The sequence below is a fragment of the Aedes albopictus genome, chromosome 1, assembly GCF_035046485.1.
Source record: "Aedes albopictus strain Foshan chromosome 1, AalbF5, whole genome shotgun sequence".
In the NCBI taxonomy this organism is placed as follows: domain Eukaryota; kingdom Metazoa; phylum Arthropoda; class Insecta; order Diptera; family Culicidae; genus Aedes; species Aedes albopictus.
In genome coordinates, this window is record NC_085136.1 from 230,043,326 (window position 1) to 230,067,244 (window position 23,919).

The 23,919-nt window shown below is 41.9% G+C and overlaps 1 protein-coding gene across 3 annotated transcripts; it reads right to left on the reverse strand.

The window, feature by feature from the left end:
• Window positions 1-2,024: 2,024 nt before the first annotated feature.
• Window positions 2,025-23,498, reverse strand: LOC109429690 (mucin-5AC). 3 transcript variants are annotated; one of them, XM_019705704.3, is made up of 7 exons: window positions 23,367-23,498; window positions 23,006-23,275; window positions 21,843-22,943; window positions 11,328-11,774; window positions 10,933-11,269; window positions 8,545-9,117; window positions 2,025-5,498 (listed from the first exon to the last, which is right to left on the reverse strand). In XM_019705704.3, the coding sequence occupies exons 3-7, from the start codon at window positions 22,875-22,877 to the stop codon at window positions 3,682-3,684; spliced, it is 4,209 nt and encodes a 1,402-aa protein (XP_019561249.3). In that variant the 5' UTR covers window positions 22,878-22,943; window positions 23,006-23,275; window positions 23,367-23,498; the 3' UTR covers window positions 2,025-3,681. The 3 variants fall into 3 exon arrangements, with proteins under 3 accessions (XP_019561249.3, XP_062702374.1, XP_019562341.3); XM_062846390.1 differs by having other exon boundaries at window positions 23,401-23,415; XM_019706796.3 differs by lacking the exons at window positions 8,545-9,117; window positions 23,367-23,498 and having other exon boundaries at window positions 23,006-23,360.
• Between the last annotated feature and the right edge of the window lie 421 nt (window positions 23,499-23,919).

A 23,919-nucleotide genomic window follows, 5' to 3' on the forward strand; every position in this document is an offset into this window, starting at 1 on the left:
AATTTCAAGTACTGGCGCCGCAGGCTCTTGGGAAAAAAACACAAAGAACAAACTCTTATTATTGAAGGCAGAATTTTTAGCTGTTTTTGTATTGTTTTGTAAAACTAGTGTCAAATCAAACCCTTTTTTGTATTCGATACCAATGTTTTGGCTTTTTTGTGGAAGACTTCAAAAGAAAGTCATTGAAAGGGGGTTTCCCTCTTCAAAAATTTTCAATTAAATAGTAAATATTCCAGTCTACGAATGTTTTCCGGAATAATTTATTATGTCCTCATGAAACATTTAGATTTTTACAAAATTTTTATATATCCGAAATTTTGAAAATTTTCGTAGGTCTCTCAAATTATTGGAACTTTTTATGATTCGGCTTAGTTTTCGATTTTATCAATAGCTTGTAATTCAAAGTAGGTATTTCCAGAAACTGTTTTGAAGTTCTTTCCATAATACTATCATCTATAAGTACTGTCAATCTCCAGGTCTTCGTGCTGTGTCAAACATTTCGGGACGATATTTTTACTTACATCACTATCATAACTTGTTAGTTTGTCTCTATGATTAAGATTTCCTCCTATAGACTGGTTTAGCCCCTTATCGTGAAAAAATCTGCGATAATTTATGTGTCGATTTCATGCATGATTCTGAAACCGCTTTTTTGAGTTGTTGAGTTGAGTTTTTTAAGTACCGAATACAAAAACATGACCCTTCACCGTCACTGTCAGCCGTTCTGACAGGTTCTGAACAATTCATTTTTATATCTATTTTCCCTTAAATTTGGTAATCTAGGTACTTTATTTAAAAATTAAAAGTTTTTCAATGCAATCCTTCAGAAATCTAAAATTTGTGTTAAGTTCTGCGAATCTTTAAGCAATTTTTCTTTTTTTTATTATAAAAAAGCATGACATTGAAGGCTTTTTTGCGATTTATATTTGTAATTTTGAACTGCACTGCCGTGAATCGCAAGTCAGTCCCATCTGCATTTTGGGCAAAATTGAGTTAATGGCGGTTTTCGATCATTCTTCGGATGATCTCTCAGCTGTGTGATCAAAAATATATAGTTTGTACAGTAAAATCGAAGTACAACACCAAGTCAGATTGTCCCATAATGAAAAGTAATCGCAAGTCAGTCCCATTACGAACTTGTGCACCCTGCAGTTCAAAATCGAACACTGTTTTAGAAAGTTTTATATTTTTCGCAGTTACGTTTTCATGTTTGAAACAATTTGTGAAAGTTTCGTGATGATCACAGTAGTACCTATTCATTTTATGGCGATTTTTTGAAATTTCACATAGAAATCGAATTTAAAATCTTCAGAGTCCATTTTCTCAATGCCTACTTTTTACATATGGGACTGACTTGCGATTCACGGCAGTGCAGGTGTTCAAATTATTAAAATTCTTTGTAAAAAGTTGTTGGTGCGCCGCGAAAATTTTGAAAATTTCAAAAGGCGCCGCGGTAGCAAAAAGTTTGGGAACCTCTGATGTAAGGAATAACAATAAATAATAAAATCTCGTTATTTTATCGATCGGGTAAGGATTAATAATCTTTTTCATGGATGTCGCATCGCTTTGTGGTCTTCGGAGGTCTGATTCCTCGTGAAGTTGTCTACATAAATCATTCAACGACTCATTTTTAGGGATCAATGGGTGACCTCAAACGATTTTTCTTTGAAGAAGTAAAGTTTCCCCATAGTAAATCGTATGAAAAACTAAGAATGGCGGGCGCTAAAATATAGTTTCTTCAATCGATCTGAAATTTTGCACAGTTTATATGGGACCAAAATGGGACTCAAAAAGTATACAGGAGTTGGAGTTTTTTCATTTTTTATATTTTCCCATATAAACCGTGTACCAGGCTAGTAGATACATCTCTACACTATCGCAGACCATTTTTCGTCCCACCGTTCCACTAACAAGACAGTGACTACTACTACAGCAGAGGATGATGAAACGACGTTTATATTGGATAATACTAGCCTTAAAGATGGGAGGGTTCGGATAAATAATTGTTTTTCATACAATGTAGCTACTATCACATAAATTTGCTAAATAAATAATGTGGATCCCCTTTATTGATTAAAAATGGTTTCGCTTTCCGCATGCTAGCCACACATGGCATAGATTATAACATGCTAATAATAAAACTGCCTGGTCTACACTCAACTCTATTAGCTCCGTTAAGCATGGGATCTGAACGGTCTTCTAATCAGCGAGCTTTTTTTAACCACTCAGTTAAACAACCAATAAGTTTCCAAAGGAAAGTAGGTATGAGTAGCAAGTCTTTTCGATTTTCTAGTATTCGCGCTTTTTCCTCCTTTTCGTGTTCCCTAGTCTACAAGTTAAGTACAAGTTACACAACTTTTAGCTGTAGGTTTCTTATTTACTCTACAATAAGTACCAGTTCTATACACAATGTCTTTTTTGGCATTTAACAAAAATAGAAAGATCTTAATAATAAAAACGATGCAACAAATTGAAATACTTAAACAAATTATCCACGGATGATGATTTTTCGCGGGAACAAATCGCTAAAACTATAGCCCAACGACTGTCGCAATATTTAATAAGTCATATTGTCTCTGAAACAACTGAAATCAGATTACACCGCTTCATACGATCGATATACTTTATACTGCTTATTTCAATATAGTTGACGTAACGCAAGTGTTATTGGTCATCGAGTCAAGAAATACAGGATGGTTTTCAGCTCAACCCCAATGGACATTTAACGAAGAATACTTTAGCAAATCACAAATATTTTTAACGCCAAAGACATTATTAGAATAAGTGTGATTCAACTTCGAAGTCATACCTATTCGAACTTTTGAAGGTATTGCTGGTGAAAACATTGACGAATGTATTAAAAAATTCACATGAGCAATAATAAGCAATCTACGGCCATCGAGGATGGCTTCACGCAAAAAAATCCGTTCCGATATACGTGCACTCCCAATCACGGCAACGAGAACAAACGGGGACTATGCATAGCAACGATAACAACAATAAGAAATGTACACCGTGAACTAGATGTCACGGTATCGAGAACGCCCATATTGACAGCTGGAACTAGTTCCAGTTTACGGTGTATATTTGCTTGTTCTCATATTCGTGATTGTTTGTTCACGTTTATCAGAACGGTTTTCTGAGCGTGTTGTTAGAAGACTGTTAGAACAGTGAGTACATAGTTGTCTCGGGAAGGAATTTATATTAGTAGATTACGGCAGAGGGTCAACTTGAAATCAACTATTATTTCGCTTGGGGTTTCTAAAACCCTACTTCCAGTCTTGTTAGTTAAAACATTTTGATTAGATCTTTCGATATTTGTTTTAAAGATTTGGCAAACAACCGTTTTTTTGAAGGAATAAGGTAGCGTCTGTTATAGGCGTTTACGTCAACTATATAACTATAAGCAGTGAAAGGGCTTATCTGAACATGGTTCCTGGGTGGGTAGGATATCCTTGGAAAGGAAACTGGATTGAAGCTACATATTTACATGATAACATCTCCCCCAGGGACTCCGGCCGTGACCGCTGGAACTGAGCGCTGATGGTGATTCTGCGGCTGTAGTGGATCGGATTCCGATTGTTTTTGGAGAATGCGACGCGTTTTCGTCGTCGGCAAACGTTTGCTAGAACAACTACCACCCCCGATAGTTTCACCACTACCGCCACCGTACAGTAACAATCATTTCTTGGTGAAACTGTTACTCGATATCACGTTGTTGAGAAAAGAGTGGGCAAAGGGTTTTACTCCTGGCCCGGGGCCACCGCCACCGGGAGTGGAATTCGGAGTGATGAATGACAGTTCCGGTAACTGGGAAATGCCTGGAATGTGATTAGCTTGCGGTGGTGGCATGCTTCTACCTGCAGTGGATAGAGGCGTTTGGTAGAAATTGGTTGTGTGATGAGCAGGAAGTGCGTGAGCGGTGGAAAACGTTGGCACTTTTTCCTTTTGAGCAGCGATTGGCGCGGACGAATTGCTACTAGGGCAATAGTAGTTATTGCTATTCCATGAACTGAACTGCGGAGGGGGAAGCTGCGGTTGGTTCCAAGAGTTGAACTTGGGCCCTCCCAACCTACCAGCGCCTAAGGAGTTGTTCTGGTAGTTGAAGTTGTTTTGACTAGAAGACAGATGCTGCGTTACAGGAGCACTGTAAATGAAATCGGTCCACTCCTCTTGTTGGCTGGTGCTGTGCGTGGAAGGAGAATGTTTTGACCTGGTAGGTGATGGTTTTTCGGTTGCAGGTTTTGAATAGACGAAGTCAGTCCACTCATCATCATCTGCGGCATTCGCCACTGCAACCGAAGCGTGTTTTGGAGTGGAATTGTTGGAACCACTTGCTTGAGGAGCCACCTTTGGTTTAGGGAATGCAGCCTCGAACCTGGCCAACTCGTCAGGGTCTATTCCTGGATCCGGCCAGTTTATTTGGGTTACCCTGTTAGATTCGGCCGGCTGCTGAGGCTGTGCCTGCTGAGGTAAGAGAATTGATGGACTTAACAGAATTGGAGAACTAGTATTCGAGCGATTATGCTCGTTTGAAACATTCGATAGTGGTTTATTCACGATAGGTTTCGCGGGTTCTGACACTGGCACTGCTGCTTGGAAATCGCTGAATTCGTCGTCTAACTGATCCAGCTCGGCTGTCGGAGAAGTACCTATCACCGGTTTAGAAAAGCTGCTAATTTTGTTCTTCTTGTTCACGAAATCAAAGTCATCATGAATTTGTTTTAAATCAGACGACCTGCTGGAGTCTTCATTATCCACCTTTCGCACTGCTTGAAACTCGCGGAACTCGTCAAATTCGTTGTCCCCGCTACTTGATCCCTGATTTTTTGCCAAACTCTTCTCCAAACTATATTCAACATCATGGTATTCTCGTACAGCAATAGTTTTATCAAACGCACCACCAAGACGAGAATCTCCGTCTATCTCACCATAAACTTCTGTCCGATCCGTTGAATCCCTAGATACCGGGTTGACACACTTGCTCGGCGTGTAGATATGTGTTTCCGGCAATTTTATCGTTCGAACCACACTACCACTGGATGTGACCGAGGGCGAAGAAAGTCCTAAAGGAAACGAAGCAGCATTCGTCGATGAGGGCACTACACCGTGAGTAGATGATACGGATGGTATTGAGGGGCTGGTTGTTGCGGGAATTGACGTTGGTTGCTGATACTGATTGCTGGTGCTACTACTACTGCTACCGATAAACTCAAACTCACCCTCGCCGTCTTCATTGCGATTCACCTCAGTCGGAGGTTCTTGTTCAAACGACGACGATTTGAGAGTGTTTGTCATCTTCATTGATGCGGTAGAAGGTTCTTCCGCGGCGTAAGAACGTGACTCTAAGATCGTTTTCGTTGGTGCAGCTGTTGCCACTACTTCATCTGCAGTAGCCGTGCTTGCGTTTTCTGCGACTTTCGAATCCAAAATTTCGCCCTTTGACCCATTCTTGTGGGACTGGAGTGCGCCACCTTCCTGGAGGATCTCTTGTACACCTGTACAAGGTTTAAGGTGTGATATTTGGGAAGGAAAGAAAGATGATACAATCAATTCCCGTAACATCAATTAACATATAACACCTAGAAGCTAATGAACTGAATTGTGCAGAGTTAGAAAGCGAAAGCATTGCAGAAGCTCTACGGTGCAGCAAAGCATGCAGAAGTCTACAAAAATACTTTACCGTTAAGGACAAGGTATTTGGAGTACATGGCTCAAATTTCTAGAGCACCGTCTTTAAGAACCGGTGAACGGGTATGGCTGTAAATGCATCACGCTGATTGTTCAGTGGTTGTCATCAGTGTGATGCATTTTCATCCAGATCCGTACAACGGTTCTAAAAAACGGTGCTCCCAAACGAACCAGAACTAACGGAGTGGTAAGGACATGGAAACGTATCTGGAGGACATCGAGAAGTTATACGGTTCCAGAAGGAACCTTTTTAAGTCCCTGAAGAATTTTTAGCAGAAATCTTGGAAGGAGTTTCTGGAGGAAACCCAGATGAAAGTTTTTTATCTATCGCAGAAGAAACTCCTGGAAGGAACCCAGAGGGAATTCCTGAAGAAACCCCAAGAAGGATCTCAAATGGAGCTCCCTGAGGAATTACAGAAGGAACTCCTAAAGGAATCCTTGAATTCAGTTCTGGAGAAATCATGGAATGAACTTGGAAACTGAAGCTAATAATTGTTGTGTTCCGTTGCACATTTATGTAATTCCTGCAGGAATTCCAGCAAAAAATTCTGCGGTATCACAGAATTTCTGGATTTATGGAGGAAAACTAGAAGGAATTCCTTGAGGAATCTCGGAATGAATTCCTATAGGAATGTCGTAAGGAATTTCTGCAGGAATCCCAGAAAGAATTCTTAAGAGATCACGGAAAGAATCTCTGGAGAAATCCCTGGAGGTCTTCGTGGCAGAATCCAGTGCAAACAGCAGCCAATTAAGCAACACCCACGCTGTTTGACACCATTATAATGTATATAGGGGTAGGCGGGGCATTATGGACAACCGGGGCAGAATGGACACCCTCAATATTTTGAAATATGCGAACTTTTTTGAACTTTTAATGAATGGAGAATATAGTCCATTTGTCTAAAACGTAGTTTCAGAAAAGAAACATTCGAAATTAAAATTATACTTGATTTTACACGAAAAAGTTGCGTCCTCCGTTTTTTGTGCATGAAAATTATAATTTTCACACCATCTAAAATAAGATTTAGTAATTAATTTATTGCAGGTCGATTAAAACCTGATATTTCTAGAACACATGCAAGTAGTTTTGCTGTATCTACATGCTTAACATGTTTATATTTTCATCTTTATTATATCAAAAATCAAGTTTGGAAATATCTTCTGCTGCCGGGGCACAATGGACACTCGCCTTTTTGAAAGAAGCGGCAAGGGAAAATATAACCTAAATCACAAACCAACCAAATTCTTCGATTTCAGTATAGTTTCGGTTAAATGTTCACTATAGTAGACATAGGGTGAAACAAATTGGTCAAAAAACGACAGCAGTGGAAAATAGTTGTTCTAGGCACAGCTGTACATGCCGGCAAAAACGAAGCTTTATCCAAAACAGCCTGAAGTTAAATTAAATGAACAAAAATGAACTACTTCGGCGTATTATTCATCTATAATAGTTGTTTTGCAATGAAATGACTTTATAGGTGTAAACAATGTACGAAACTCGTAAAACTCTCATGGTGTCCATATTGCCCCATGGGGGTGTCCATTCTGCCCCGTATGCTTGAAGACGGTCATGAAAAACTAACATTTTTCATAACATTTTTTGAAGTGGATAAATATTTTTTCTTCGTGAGCATTCTTATGCAATAGATGCTAAATAGACTTTAAAAGGATGCATGTATCAAAAAACTAAACTTTTTTGACATCTTGCCAGGTAAAGTTGGCAAAAACCTTGGGGTGTCCATATTGCCCCACCTACCCCTATATAGTGATCTCTCGTGGCCAGTGAATCAAAATTCAACCATCGCGCAACAATAATGACAATGTCGCAACCTGTATTTGTTGCGACAAAACAACCCATGCGACATAAGTTTGTCCTAACTTGAAAATAATGGGATTAACATCGTACACCACGAGTTTAGAGATTTTCAAGCCTTGCATTGCGATTTTCGAACGGTAACTTCGAGTCGGTAAACACTGCAACTCTGGTGAACCTCTATCATCAAACAGTTTCGACTTTAGGTTAGTAATAATTGATTATTCACGAGTTGAAAAGTACGCAACAAATTCAGCTTCCGTTTTGTCTGCAACAAAAAATTTGGAGATCATGTCATTATCTGTCACCAGTAGGGATAAAGACTAATCGTCGCACCTTCTTTGTTGCTTGTTTTGTGCCTCTTTTGTCTGACAATTCTGTTCACTGCGTGGCGATTTGAATAGTTTTTTCCCTTATCTGTAGAGCCGCTGATTTGAATAATTAGCATTATGTTGATGCTTACTCGTTTGCTTGATAACAAATTACAAAAATTCATATAAAAGATGTTCAACACAACTTTATTTACCTCTGTAATAAATTATGTATGTAGCAGCGTTACATGCAATCATGCAACATACATAACAGCCAAGAAATAAATAAATAAAGCATGAAAAAAATAATTGAATATTATTCATTTAACATAAACTGCCCAAAATAATACAAAGCACAAAATGTCTCAACTTAAATAAGATAAAACGGCATGCCCGAAATGCAAATAACGGTATTCAAATTAAATTATACAAAAAAATAACTGAAGTAGTTCTCATTTTTAAACCTGGGTAGGAACTGGATCAAATCAGAGTTGCAACCCCAACCCAACTTCGCATGCATTACCATTTATTTGTTTGATATTCACTTGTTTGGGCACATATTTTCTGTCGATCCAGTTTCAACCTAAGTTCAAACCCAAATTCGACATAAACCATGCAATCTTATATATAAAAAGTTCTCCACTTCGGAGACCATTATGCACTACTGACAAAGAATAAAAAAAAAAAACAAAGCGATCACCGTGAGATAGCCAGATGTTAAAAACTTACTAAGGTCCAAATAATCATCAAACGTTTGCAGAGTTACGGAAGCGGAATCGACGGCGGTAGCCGTATGGCCATCACCATCCATCGGAGCGCCATTAGTGGCGCATGTTGTTGTTGTTGTTATGGTTGTTAGTAACGGTGTATTAGTCGTTGATGGGGATTGTAGTGATGGTGATGGTGAATGTGTTGGTGAACGGGAGGCGATATTACAAGTAGTATCAGCAGTAGCCGCAGTAGTGGTAGTAGTGGTGCCATCGGTAAAACAATAGGAGGTGACGTTGAGGCCGACGTTACATCCCAAGGCCGGCGATAGTGATTTTAGGGATAAGGGCGGGTTGTTGGAACAAAACACGTTCAAATCGTCCAACAGAGATCCACCGCCAGTTTTTTGTTTGGCAGCATCACATGTGATGTTAGCCATTGTTGTAATTGTTGTCGTCGTTATTGTCGAAGGTAATGATGGCGCAACGTTGGCGTCACATGAGGAGGAGGAGGAATCAATATTTATTTTATCTTTTAGATTAGCCATCACCTCTAGCTGTTCTAGGTCCAATAATAATGTGTGTGCGTGTGATGCTGGGATATTTTTACAGTAGTTTATACTCGTTTTAATAAAAATTATTCAAACAGATTATAGAGAAGATATGTAGTTAAAAAAGTGAATGATGAATAAAATATGGAAGAAACATGATGTCAGTCAATAAACTCAATAAGTACTCGAATTTTTCAAACGTATCACAAACCCAACTAGCGAACAAAGCGATTAGCGTGTGTTGATCAAATTTTGTACACAATAGTATCTAAACAAAGTGTGGGTTAGTAAAAAATTCTATTTTAAGCCGTGGATATCCGACAGGGTCGTTTCTATTCTCTAGTGGGATTTGCAGCTAAAACGGATTCTTATGTAAATAAAGAATGATAATTTGTTAGTTTATATTCACGGTTACATCAATATGATACTGTAGACACCCATTGGAAAAAAGTTATTATTGAACGGAAATAGGTAGTTTTATAATTTGTCCTTCCAGCTTTCAATTATAGTTAACAAACAAAAAAAAATCAAGCGAGACTGGCTGAGTGACTAAAACTTTGTAGTACCCGTTGTCGTCCATCATTTCCTGAAACTCTGAATAGTAACGACTAAGCTTTCTCAGCTTCTCAGCTTTGCGTACGAACGATATCAACATCATTGACATCGGTCGTAAATATGTGGAGAAACAGCAAAACAGCGAAGATAGGCTTGACGTTGATATGATTGCGGATAGAAACAGAAGCAGGCCTAGTGTTGCTAGTGCTAAGGTAGTTTATTTATGGGAAGCTGTTGGAAGTGGTTGAATAATCTGTTTGTCTTGAAACATGTGACAACGACACATCCGTATCCATAAAATACGACAGACCACTGTGGACTGGAGACGTAGTGTGAATGTCGGAAGAAAGAGTTGTGATCGACGCTATCGCGGGCGTTGGCTTCACGCGATTGAAGAAGACCTGCGAACACTTAATTTCTGGCATGGAGGAACCTAACAAAAAATCTCTTCAAAATCTTAGGTTCACATTACAAGTTTGGTGTCAATCCATTCAAGGCTTGATCATTTGACGAAAAGTTTTAGAGAATAATTATTGCATTCGTAAAATAAATAAAGCTGAAACGTTGAGGTTCAGGGCAATGTGATTAAGAGATTAATTTTAATCGCATTGCGTGAAAGGATTTCTTCACCGTACTGGAGGACTCCAGCTAGCCTAGTGGTTCAGGAGAAACTTCAGAGACTACACATATGGCTGCCACAATGGCCACAATGATTTAATGAGCACCAATCTTAAAAATTCGTAAACAAATGCGCTCTATTAAAAAAAAACCTGCATCATGCTGCAAGTGAGCAAAGCCAGGATAAACAAGTCCGGCTTCATTCGAGGCTTCGTTTGTCAGATGCGTACCTCTAAAGTTTGAATTCAAAGTTGCAAAGGTTTTTTTTTTATGTTTGAGGCTATGAATCGCCAATCTCGTTGCGGTCGGGAAAATATTCTCGACTCCCTGGACATAGTGTATTTATTTATTTATTTATTTGATCTACATCAACAGGCTTACTAGAGCCCTAATGATGGTTTAAAAAAAAAATAATAATAGTATTATTGTGATTGCTTTACAATATACAAATTCATAAAAAAACACCAAATTAAAGTGGGGCAAGCCAAGTTCCAGTGGGAACGTAGAGCCATAAAAATAAAAAAGACGAAGAAGAACCTTACTTTTATCACATTGGGTTTAGGGTGCCTACAGTACTTTCCGTGATGTAGCTTTTCAACAACAAAAAAACATTTTCCAAAAACCAAAGTAATGAATGATTAGTACTGAGCGCACAGAAATGAAACAATACCGGAATCGACAATTACCTTCAAGAGGATTCACCAATCCCGAGCTGTTCCAGTCGAATTGCACCGCGGGCACATTTCCCGCCAGCGCCCCTGACGCTGTCAACGGCGGTCCCGTTGTAGGGTGCAGCGGATCCAGACCGAACGCTAGATGGTGCTGGCTATGAGATGCGTGATGTCTGCTACCGGGGGCTTCCTGCCGACCTGCACTACTGCTTGAATTTATCGTAGCCGCACTGCTACTACTGCTGATACTATTCCCGGAACTACTCGAAACTGGTTTCATCGGTTCCAAGGGGCTAAAGCTAAGATTTGCCGCAAAACGTGGCATAGAGCTGTTCCACTTTGGACCAAATAGCTGCAATTTTATTCGTAATGAAACTCATGATTTATTAAATAATGCAAAAACCACTTACAATATTCCTTGAGTCGATACCCAGGGCCCGGATGAGCGATTTGTTGCTTTCGGAATTGGGATATTGATAGCTGAGCGCTTGCGTTGCATCCATATCGTTCAGCTCGTTATGGACCTTGTTCCGCTGGAGTAAATTCGCCCAGTGGACGACCTGACCGGTGTCGTCCTGATTGTCCTCGGTGGCGCAAGTTGGGAACATTCCGCTAATAATACTCAATATGCTTTCCGGTTGAAATAGATACGAGCGAGAGGTCGGTGCCACAGAAGTAGTAGCAGCAGCAGCAACAGCTTCAGCTGAAGTTGTACCATCCGATTGCTTGAAATCGCTGAAATCACCGAAGTCATCGTCATCACTTACGCCGTCATCTAAGGCGGGTTCATGTGTTTTCACAATCGCTTCCGTTGGCTTCGAGGTGTGCGTAGTTTCGGCCGGAAACGTGGCAAATTCCTGTGGATTTGGTTTAAAATTATTCTAGCGAACAGGCTGTTATTAAATGACAAATTTTGTTGTTTCTATTCATTAATCATTTAACAACTTCGTAAAGACTAAAGAGTTTCGAGTCTAATCCATGCTTGATTGGCACCGAGCATGTAGATTGATGCAAATAAGACCATTCAAAGGAATATCACATTACAGTCAATTGAGGGCCGATTTCTACACTTCTGGTTAACTCGTAAATCTAGTATAAGGCCTGAGCAGGAGCGAAGAAATCGGCCTTAATGTTATTATTATCTTTATTATCGAGATTTTCAGCCAGGGGCTGGTTCATCTCCAAGGCCTTGATGTGTTGTATAAAGAAAAGAATCTAAACTCGATTCAAATTCTGGAAGTGAAAAGCTTTTCCCTCATAAAAAAATTTGGTAGGTATCATCAAATATGTTTTTTAGGTAATCGAGATTTTTTTCGGATAGGTACTTTTTGCCATTACATACCTACTATATTTTTTATAATTTAGATACTTTAGCGATATTTCGCACGCTTTATTGTGCGATACAAAAAAATATGATAACAGCTCATGTTAGGTACGTTGAGTTTTAAGGTTGCAAAACGGTGAGTCGATAAGGAGAGCGTCCAACATAGCTCTGGTCCTCACAAGTTCCTACCTCATGCTTCCACGGGTCAAGCAATGATAAAGATCGCCAGCTAAGAGTTGTGTCCTTAGTTGGTGGTGCAGCCTGGACACTGTTGTCCTTCTGACTTCAGCTAGATTGAGGAGGTACGATACGCGCGAGCGTCAGTTCACCAAGGAGGTGCGGCTCAAACAGCGTCTGTTCTGGCAAGCGTAAGAAATGCTACATCACACCTAGCTAGATCCAAGGTGATAGCCCCATTAGCGTGGTTGTCCCAGTGTTGGTTGGGACGTTAAACAGAACTGGCACGATGGCCCTTCGGCGAGACAGGAGTGTTGGCGTAGGCCCAATAAGCCACCCGTAAAAGTCCCCATTGCGAATAACATAGGAGAAAATACGACTCGATACAATCGGCAAACACTAGGTTTCACAGGATGTGACAGGATAATCTACGACGAACTACATCCCCTCAACGTCGACATCGTGGCGTTGCAGGAACTTTGTTGGACTGGACAGAAAGTGTGGAGAAGCGGGCATCGAGCGGCTACCTTCTACCAAAGCTGTAGCACCACCGATGAACCGGGAACATGATTTATAGTGTTGGGCAAGATGCGACAACGTGTGGATGTGCACGTTGGATGTGCACGTTGGATGTGCACGTTGGGCCGTTTCTTCAACTATAAAATCATCAACGTACACTGCCCACACAAAGGGAGACCTGATAACGAGAAAGAAGCGTTCTACGCGCAGTTAGACCAAACATACGATGGTTGCTCGCCGCGTGACGTGAAAATCGTTGTCGGCGACTTGAACGCGCAGGTAATAAGGGATCAAACAGAAAACCAAATCGACCACGTTCTGATCGACGGTAAATTCTTCTCGGATATAACCAATGCCCGCACATACCGCAGTGCGAATATAGATTCGGATCACTACTTTAGTCGCTGTATGCATGCGCTCAAAACTTTCGACAGTTCTCGCATCGAAGTCGAACGCCGCGGCTCAACATCAGGCAGCTGCGTAATAACGCAGAAGTGGCTCAAGACTACGCGCAGCAGTTAGCTGTGGCCCTACCAACGGCAGAGCAGCTTGGCGCAGCTACACTTGAAGATGGCTGGAGGGACATCCGATCCGCCATAGGTAGTACCTCGGCTACAGCACTAGGCTTCGCGACTCCGAATCACAGAAACGACTGGTACGACGGCGAATGTGAACAGTTGAAAAACGAGAAGAATGCAGCATGGGCGAGAATGCTGCAACACCGTACGAGAGCGAATGAGGCACGTTACAAACAGGCGCGGAACAGGCATAACTCAGTCTTCCGGATGAAGAAGCGCCATCAGGAAGAACGAGATCGCGAAGCGATGGAAGAGCTGTACCGCGCTAAGGACACACGAAAGTTCTACGAGAAGCTGAACCGCTCGCGCAGAGGATTTGTGCCGCAAGCCGACATGTGCCGAGATAATCACGGGAATATTCTCACGAGCGAGCGTGAGGTGGTCGAGAGGTGGCGGCAGCATTACGATGAGCACCTCAATGGCGACGTTGCAAGTACCGAAGGTGGCGTGGTAACAGATCTAGGAGTATGTGCACAGGTCGAAAGACTTCCGGCCCCTGACCTTCAAGAGATTGAGGAGGAGGTTGGCCGGTTGAAAAACAACAAAGCCGCTGGAGCAGATCAACTACCAAGCGAGCTTCTAAAATACGGTGGAGAAGCACTGGTGAGAGCACTACACTGGGTCATTATCAAGGTTTGGGAAGAGGAAAGTATTACTACAGGAATGGATGGAAGGTTTCGTGTGTCCCATCTACAAAAAGGGCGACAAGTTGGGTTGCGGGAACTACCGCGCGATCACACATCACACTGCCTATAAGATACTCTTTCAAATTTTATGCCGCAGTCTATCACCGATTGCAAGAGAGTTCGTGGGGCAATATCAGGCTGGATTCATGGATGAACGTGCTATAACAGACCAGATGTTCGCCATCCGCTAGGTGTTGCAGAAATGCCGCGAATACAACGTGCCCACACATCACTTGTTCATCGATTTTAAGGGACACTCTAGAGTCCCTTCGAATCTCGCAGAGGGTTACGGCATTTTTTTTTTTTTTTTATTTGATTCAGGATTTAACTATACAGTCATTCATCCTATTACTATATTAGAGAAAAAGTATCAAATTTTAGATAATAAATCAGAACGTCTAAGAAATTTTACAAGTTTGTCTTCTTCTTCTTTTTCAAAGCTAAGGATTTCACATAAATTGTCTTTAAGATTGCATTGACTTCTTTGTAATTCATACTTTCTGCAATCCACAAGTATGTGCCGCACTGTCAATACTTCATTACACGTTTCACATATATTTGAGTCTCTACTAAATAGATGCCTATGGGTTATGTTCGTGTGCCCTATCCTTAATCTACTTAATGCTCTCTGTTCCACTGCAGACGACCGATCTATCCATGGAAAAGTGGAGACTTTCACTTGTCGAAGAAAGTTGGAGCACCTGAACCATTCATTTTCCCATTTATATCGGATAGCTGCTTTACAACTTCGTATGGCATCTTCTCCCGGGATGGGAATTTCCATTATTTCCGCTGTTGTTCCTTGCTTTGCTAGGTTGTCTGCTCTAACGTTTCCTGTAATTCCGACATGTCCTGGTATCCAGCATAGTACAACTCGTTTTGTTAATAGTTCCTTCTCCAACTGTTGAATACAAGGATGTCTAGACTGCCCCTTTTGAAGTGCTTCCAGTGTGCTTGCTGAGTCCGAAAAGATAACCGTTTGTTCGTTTTCATTGACGAGGTTTTGTACAGTGTAGAGAACAGCCATTGCTTCAGCGGAAAAAACTGAGCACTCCTTGGGTAGTCCAATCGAAATATTGATATTATCTGAAGCTATTCCAAAACCGACGTTTCCAGAGTCTACAGATCCATCAGTGAAAAATTTTCGGTACTGTTGATATGAATTGTTGAGCAAATGACGGTAAATCTGATTTGCTTTGATTGGGGGTTGCCCAACCTTATAATTATGTTTAACAGTCCAATCGATATTAGGTTTTCTGTCGTACCAAGATCTTCCTGTTATGCAAGGTAGACGGGCGATACAGGGAATTTGATTGCCAGTAAGGTTTTCATAGGCGAATCTGGCCCTTCTTATTGAAGGGTAGTTGCGTATGATGTGTGCGGCATCATCATCTTCTTGTTGGTTAGATTCTTGTCTATCACATAGAAGATTCTCCTTTTCTAGTAAACGAATAGATTTCGATGCAGTCTGCTGGATTACTAAATAAGAAAAAGGTAATTGTCCAGATTCTGCCATTATCGATTCGATTGGACTTGAGCGAAATACCCCACATGCTTCACGTACTCCGGCGTTATATAGAGGTTGTAGCATTTTCATATTGGTTGAACTGCCCCCGTTAACCAATGCTATTCCAAATAGTAGCTTTGGAAGAAGGACAGTGTTGTTGATTTGTAATAGTGTTTTCCTGGCTCCTCCACCCATACGGTTTCCTATTGCTTTAAGGTGAATCGGGACGCTGTGTTATTTTTCCTATCTTCCCTCTCTTTCTAACAATTTGCCTCGCGATTTTGAAGATGGTAATCTCGATTTCTATCGCACAGATGAGGCTGAAAAACAATCAGCATATGCACTGCAAGTGAGCATACACAATGATAGATTTTTGTTCCATTATAAGAAGTAGAACCTGAGATTACCATCTTAGAAGAAACAGAGCAATGGCGGATATTTCCTCGACCGTCCCGTCCGCCCTTAAGAAAATTTATTGTTGTCTGACATTTGTTTCGTACTTCAGCAACATGTCTCTTAAAATTCAAGCGACTGTCGAAGAATACTCCAAGAATTCTAGCATATTTTACTACAGGGATGGATTCATGACTCATGATCAAATCAGGTGTTTCCGGGTGTTTTCGTTTTTTGCAGATATGCATGAATCTGGTTTTTTCGCTGGATATGGTTAAACCGATTCGTGCGCTCCATTTTTCAAGCGCTTTGGCAGCTTTTTGCAGTCTTTTCCTAACTGCTCTAGGCGTATGTCCTTTTACAACTACTATAACGTCGTCAGCATATACAAACATTTCAATTTCTTTGGGTGCGTCATTGAAAATCGTCTCCATTAATACGAGAAATAGTGTCACTGATAATGTAGATCCCTGCGGCACTCCTGTCTGTTGAACACGCTTGGATGACAAGGTATCCCCAACCGCAACACGAAAGCACCGGTCAGTCAAAAAGCTTCGTACGAAATTTAGCATTCTTCCTCGGATTCCCCAGCCATCCAATATTGATATAATTTTATTTCTATTAGCTGTATCATACGCCTTTGTGATATCGATCATGAGAATTTCGCAGTGATCGTTGCTATCCACTACGTTTCGTATCGATTCTTCTAACGCTGCCAAATATAGGTCGACCCCTCGACCCTTACGGAAGGCGAATTGGTGTTTATTCAACCGTTGGTGTTTTTCCAGAGCTTCCACGAGCCGTCTATTTACCATGCGCTCGACAGTCTTGCCTAAGCAACTAAGCAAAGTTATTGGACGCTGATTTCCCAGAACTTTTGGGTCCTTGCCTAACTTGGGAATCGGTATGACAATTCCTTCTTTCCAAATCTGTGGTATTTCGCCTGTTCTCCAAATACAGTTGATCGTGTCGAGTAGTTGCATTTTAACTCGTATTGGTAGATGACATAGCATTGGATAGCTGATGTTGTCAATTCCTACAGATTTACTACCAGCCTTATCTAACGCCCATAATAACTCGTCAATTGTGAAGTCTTCGTTGAAGCCATCAATCGTTGTTCCTTCGCCTGAATGATTCGATTGACTTTCGATCGTTTCTTCGGATAAGCTGGAAACTTGCTGAAAGAAGTCGGCTAGTTGTTCTGCAATACTCTCTGGTTCAGTGACTGTTTCATCACCGATCTTCAAAACGCGGTTGTGGCTTCGTCGTTTACCGCAGAAGGCATTGAAGCGTTGCCACATTTCGTTGCTGGATGTTTGGGGGTTAAAACTGGCTGCAAACGATTCCCATGAGGTCTTTTTCGCGCATTCAACTATTTTTCTAGATTCATTTCGGGCCAGTTTGAAGTCCGTTAAAGCTGCTGCTTTACGTGGATCATCATTCTTCAAGCGTCTTAGTTTCCGCAATTTTCGTCTACGCTCCTTAATCGCTGCTTCGACTTCGCTGTTCCACCAGGGGGTTACTTTCTTTCCTACGTTGCCGGATGATTTTGGAATGCTGGCCTCGGCTGCGTCAATTATCGAACTGCTGAATTCTCCCACGGTTAAAGCACTATTTCTTGGTATTCGCTCCAAAATAACGTCTTCAAACTCTGTCCAGTTGGCGATGTTGTGTTTCCATTTTTGGCGCTGGCGTAATGGTGGTAGACTTGCATCTGAGTTTATTAATATAGGGTAGTGGTCGCTCGTCCTGGTGTCATCGTCTACTTTCCACTTATATTTACTGGCAATTTCCGGTGATGCTATTGAAAGGTCTATAGCAGACGTTGCTCCAGAGCGGGGGTCCAATCTGGTGTGTTCTCCAGTATTCATGAGCACTAATCGGTTGTGTGTTATAAGGTCTTCTATAATGGCCCCATTCGCATCCCTTTTCGAACTTCCCCACATTGGACTATGGCAGTTAAAGTCTCCTAACAACATTATTGGTCGTGGCAGTTCATCTATTAGTTTTTGCAATTCTTCTTGCAGCATTTGCGGGGGGGTGTGGCACGGAATATATATGCTAGCATAGGTAGCTGCAACGGGATACATGACTTGCGCTGCTACGACCTGTAGCGGAGTTCTAAGGCTTAAGAATTTGTACGATGAGTTCTTGTGTACCACGAGTCCAACTCCATTTTGCGAAGATGATCGCGGACCGAGCCGTATGGACCAGTCGTACTCCCCATGGTGAAACTTCTGGAAAACTGTTGTTCGAGATAGTCGAGTTTCCTGTACAGCTATTATTGCTGGTTGATGCTCGTTGACAATTAACTGTAGTTCAGGATATCGTTCGTGTGCACCATTCACATTCCATTGTAAGATACCTGCGTTGTTGTTTTGTCGGATGTTGCATGTACGACCGTCAGATTGTCCAGGAGGTACGTTCGTGGAGATTGCTGTAACGTAGTGTGCATCATTTGACTGTTCTGTATTGTTAAGTGAAAATGTACTTGCCTGTGTAACGCACAGGCGCCCGTCGCCGACTGCCGCCGAAGGAACATCAGCCGAACCTGGATCATCTTCAGTCAGGGTCAGCGACAGGCAAGGCCTGATTTCAGTTAGGTTTCTTTGGTTATGGCAGACCGCACTGGGGGATTCTTCATCAACGGGCTGGGGTATGACGTCCCGGATGAATCCTCCACCCAGCTGCGCTCCCTCGTAAGAGAGTGAGGGGGGTACTACACATTCCCCTCCCTCAAGTCTGCCATTGTCCAGGTTGGTTGAAGCGTCAATATTGGTGAAATGTTCGTCATAATCGGGTGTGCTGCTAGTACTGTTTTTTGATGGGGTTCTATTTTCCATGACGATGAGGTTTTGTGGACGAGCTACTCATTACTGGACCTTCGGTGTCCGAGACGTACATGGGAGTAATAGGGAAATCCGTGGGATCGTTTTGCTCAGCGATGCTCAACGTCAATCGTTTCGGTGGTGGGCTTTTATCCTCCAGATCTGCTGGACACATTCTTTGGATTTCAGGAGCTGTTTGTTTAGAATTGTTTCCGTGATTCCGTCTTTTGGGATAACCGCTGTGTTTTCCTGTTTCTGTTGTCTGGTCCATCTCAATTGGATCTGTTTGTTTTGGTTGTTTCGTCTTCTGAAGTGATTCGGGTTGGTTGCGAACCTTTTCAGCGAGCATTGCTATGTATGTTTTCATGCTGTCCATCTTCTTTGACATGTTTTGGATCTCTTGTGATTTTTCATTAACGCTGGCAATCAGCTCTTCAATCTGCCTGTTCTTTTTCTCAATGGATTCCATCAATGCGTTATATCTGGATGCACTCATTGAGGGTTGAGCTGCAGCTTCTGCATAACTGTTGCCGTTTTGAAGCCTTCTACGAGCTTCTGGATATGACAACTGATAATCGACCTTCACTTTCACGACTTTCATTTCATGCTGATACGCTGGGCACCGTCTGAAGGTGGAGCGATGGTCGGCTTCACAATTAACGCATTGAGCTGGTTCATCGCATTTTTCCACTACATGTTCTCCAGAGCAGTTATAACATCTTTTTGGTCCGGGGCAGCGTACACTCAAATGCCCGAATCGGTAGCATCCATAACATTGTAGTGGGTTTGGGTAGAACGGTTTCGTGGCGACGCGAGTTAGTCCAACTTTCACATGCTCAGGATACGTCGTGCTGTTGAACGACAAGATTAACGCTGGAGTATTCTCTTTCTTCCTATCAACGAATCGAGTGATGCGCTTAACCCCAATTACTCCCTGCGGCGTCAGAGCATCTTGAATATCTTGTTCTGTCATATGCAACAATTCCGTTGTTGATAAGATACACTTGCTCAAATTCAATTTGGGATGCAGCGTGATGCAGACTGGCGTTCCGTCGGATAGTTCAGTGAGACCGATGAGTTTTTCAGCGTGAACTGGATTACGTACTTCGATCGTGCATTGCGTTCTTTGTACATCGCTGCGTGCTGATTCAACAGACCCTCCAATAACAGCTTCAACACTCTCTCCAATGATGAATGGATTTGGAAGAGGACGATTTTCCTTTGCTCGCATTTCAAGAATAATCAGTTTGCCAAATTCATTTCCAGGGTCCAGGAAGGCCGGATATCGTGGTCCTATGGGACCACCAGAGGTGGCCATGATGAAGCTTCGGCTTCAGTCAGTTATGTGAGGTTCATAACTAGTAGCCGAGAGCTGAATTGATTGTTCGTAGGGTAGCAGTCACCTGCTACCTACCCCAGATTTGATCAATTTCACGATATGCTTGTTTACGTTTACGAAAAATACGACAAAATAATGTATCTGACGGCCCGATTTTAACCGATATGCTTGGATACGTCGATCAACAAGCCAATAACTCGAAAAAAATGATTTCTACGATTATACGACAACGAAAAATTTAGATATATAGTTGGTGTGTTCGCGCACGCGGTTTGCACAGCAGTGTTGCCACACATTAACTCTGGGTTACGGCAATGTGATGTTCTTTCGTGCTTGCTGTTAAACATTGCGATAGAAGGTATAATAAGGAGAGCAGGGATAAATACGAGTGGAACGATTTTCACGAAGTCCGTTCAGCTGCTTGGTTTCGCTGATGATATTGATATTATAGTTCGTAAATTTGAAACGATGGCGGAAACGTACATCCGACTAAAGAATGAAGCCATCGACGGTTGAAGAATTCGTTTACTTGGGCTCACAGGTGACCGCCGACATCATTACGTCAAAAAGAGGAGAGGAGGAGGAATCGCTCCAGACAAATCAGTTTAGTGCAATGATTTTCCTGATTCTGTTAGTTTAGCCCGAATGTCGTTTCCTCGAATACCAATTCTTAAATCTATCAAATTTGATTTGGTAAAACAAAATGTTTTGCACGAGCCGTTAATTCTTGATGATAATTGACCAATTTACCCTTAAAAAAATATTTCCATGTTTAATGTCTTGCAGTCAAAAAAGCCCAAAATCGTATATTTTGTCCTATAAATTAAGGTGTAGCTCAAAATTGTGACGTGCTGGAGCGAATCTGAGCCCAGAATTGGATTCAGCGGCCCAAAATCTGCCAAAGACACATATTATAACTATAAGTTTGCTCTTGAGACAAAAAAAAAATGTTGCGCAGTGTAGGCTATTCTTTCTAATTTTACCATACAGAGATTAGTAGGCGCTGAAACTGCCATTATTTTATTGGAGATTTATACTTCTTTAAAACAGGCTGCTCTTTTGATTTATATGTAGTAATGGCATTATCACTTGAGTTCATAATTCATGATCGGCAAAACGGCATTCGGGCAAATGACCCGGAACCCTATGTAGTGAAGAAGGGTGTATCGGGGTTTCGCGAAATGGGTCATTCAGGGAAAAGTCTTATTCGGGAAATCGCCGTTAGGAAAAACAACATTCGGAGAAAAGTTGCACAACCTTTTTTTTTCTTGACCGAGAACGACAAGTTTTGACATTTTTTTAGAACCGTACTGCGGTCTAGAAAAAGCACTATTAACTCATTTCTCGAGCAATTCTACTGAAAAAATATCCCACGCATCGCGATATGTCCTGTTCAACGACGTAAGTTGAACTTGCTCGAAGTTGTTGCATCCTACTCTTATCCATTTGTCAACAAACGGGAAAGAGCGGGATGAAGCAAGTTCGAGCAAGTTCAACCTACGTCGTTGAACAGGACTATTTATTGTCATCTGCGTAGCTACCATTCAAATAGAAAATAGATAACTAACACTTACCTGAAAATCGTCAAAATCATCTCCATCGAAGTCATCCTCCTCTTTTGCAATCGGTTCATGTAAAACTGTTTCTTCTTTGGCAGCGTCTGTCGTGTCCTTCGGTACGCTCCCCGTAGGTTCGTCAAAGGTAGCCGTCGTGGTCGTCGTGGCCGCCGGGAATGATGCAGGAAATGAATCAAACTTGCTGAAATCAGCATCAAACGTGGCAAAGTCGGTTTTGCTCTGCGACACGAAGTTACTGTCCGCCGAGGGTGTTGATTCGATGTGAGCGAAGTCATCGTCGAAGGACACATCGTTGGCTGTGGGCACTTCCAGGACCGCAGATCTTTCGTTCGAGGCGGTAGTAAAATCAGTAAAATCATTTTCGGTGTTGTCGTCGAAACGGCTACAGGGATCTTCGGCCGCAATAGGGGTGATGGCGGCGGGATCCGGAACCGCTTCCGGGGCCGGATGGTCCGGGTCGAGTTCTTGAGGTGAAGAATCCCGTTCGCTGGTTTCATTTTCTGACAGCTGAACTGGTGTAGCAGATTTCGAAACTTCTGCATCTAGGTGCAAGGACGGTATGCTAATATTGTCCTCGGCTCCCGGTATGCTCGACTCTTCTTGTGGTTGCGGTGGGTGAAAAGCGAAATCTTGAAATTCGTCATCACTTGGAACATCATTCTCAGAAAAGTTGTTTTGAGATAGTATCAAGGACGGTGGACTTTCGTTCCTCGATTGGTCCGGTTCCACTTCACATGTCACATCTTCCGGTACGGCTTGTGGGATCGGAAGAGGCGAAATGACTTTTTCTTCTTTCCGTGGACTTCCTTCTACCGAAGGTGATTTTCGGACTCGTCTCACAGGGGAATCGAAATCAGGCAGTGGAGGTGGCACAGGCGTTGGCAAATCTTCACTTCCTTCGGCAGGTGGTACCGAATTGAAGTCGTCAAAATCATCCTCCGGGTCCGGCAAATCCACTTCATCCTCCTCCTCATCGTCGAAATCCATTGGAGGCGGAGTATGACAAACCAGTGGAGGAATTTGACTAGACATATTGTAGTGACCTTGAAACTTCTCTCGTTATATCTAATTATGATGAATCAGGACTGAATTCAGTATCTGTAAATGAGGTAATTAAAAATTAACAATCAAAATAGCATGCATTAAACAAAGAAACTAACCTTCCTGAAATTAGCTCCAACAACCTAATCATATGACGTTTCCAGCAAATTTTCCAGAAACTCTTTTTCTCGCAGCTGCCAACCAACCAGCCATCCAAGCAAAATCGATCGATGATGGTGCAGCTCGAAGAAACACTTTTTCTTCACATCCAAAACTCCTGAACAAAGGCCAACTTCCGTTGTATGTAGTCGGACGTTACCTTGCCACAAATATAGCACTTTTACCAGCCACCGAACTCAGGAACTCCGTTCTTTTCCCCTTTGTTTCTACTGCGAATGGAGAATCAATTAAAGTTCCGTTCCAGGTAAATTCGCTCACTTGAATGATAGACCAGGGAAAAAAATATGACACACTACTCACTCTGGGCCCTGCTGGTACTCTGGCTGCAACACACCTGTATTTTCCAACTCTTTCCTTCTCATTGGTGGCCTGCTCTCTGTTGGTGCTCCGTCGTTTTCGTCGATGCTGCTTTGGCTGAGCAACAACGGAGTACTGTTTTATGAATGACACATTACACAATGAAAGATGATTTCACACACACAAACACAACTGACAGTCGTTCCAATTGGAAATTGTGGGTGGAACGGACTAGTCAAAACGGAGCAACAAATAACGCAGCCACTGACTGTCAGCAACAAACAAGCTACACGAAACATCCTAGCGCCAGGTGAATTTTGGAAAAATCTGGATGATTTAGGAAGATTTGTCTGGAAAAGTCTGGATTTGCGTAAAAACCTTACAAATTCCGGGCAAAAACCTTACAAATTCCGAGCAAAACCTTACAAATCCGGAAAATAAATGTCTGGATCTTCCAGACTTTTGTTAAATGAGACCTCAAAAATCTGGATAAATCCAGATAAATCTGGAAGGTTGGCAACGCCGAAACTAGAATTCAGTAACAAATTTTGAAAAC

Bases quoted from the DNA above. Each gene is read 5' to 3' on its own strand.
- LOC109429690 (XM_019705704.3), bottom strand. From the start codon at position 22,877: ATGTCTAGTCAAATTCCTCCACTGGTTTGTCATACTCCGCCTCCAATG. The intron at 9,118-10,932 runs GTAATTGTCGAT...AAAATATCCCAG, and splicing joins ATTGGTGAATCCTCTTGAAG to CATCACACGCACACACATTA. The intron at 5,499-8,544 runs GTAAGTTTTTAA...AACCTTGTACAG, and splicing joins TGATGATTATTTGGACCTTA to GTGTACAAGAGATCCTCCAG.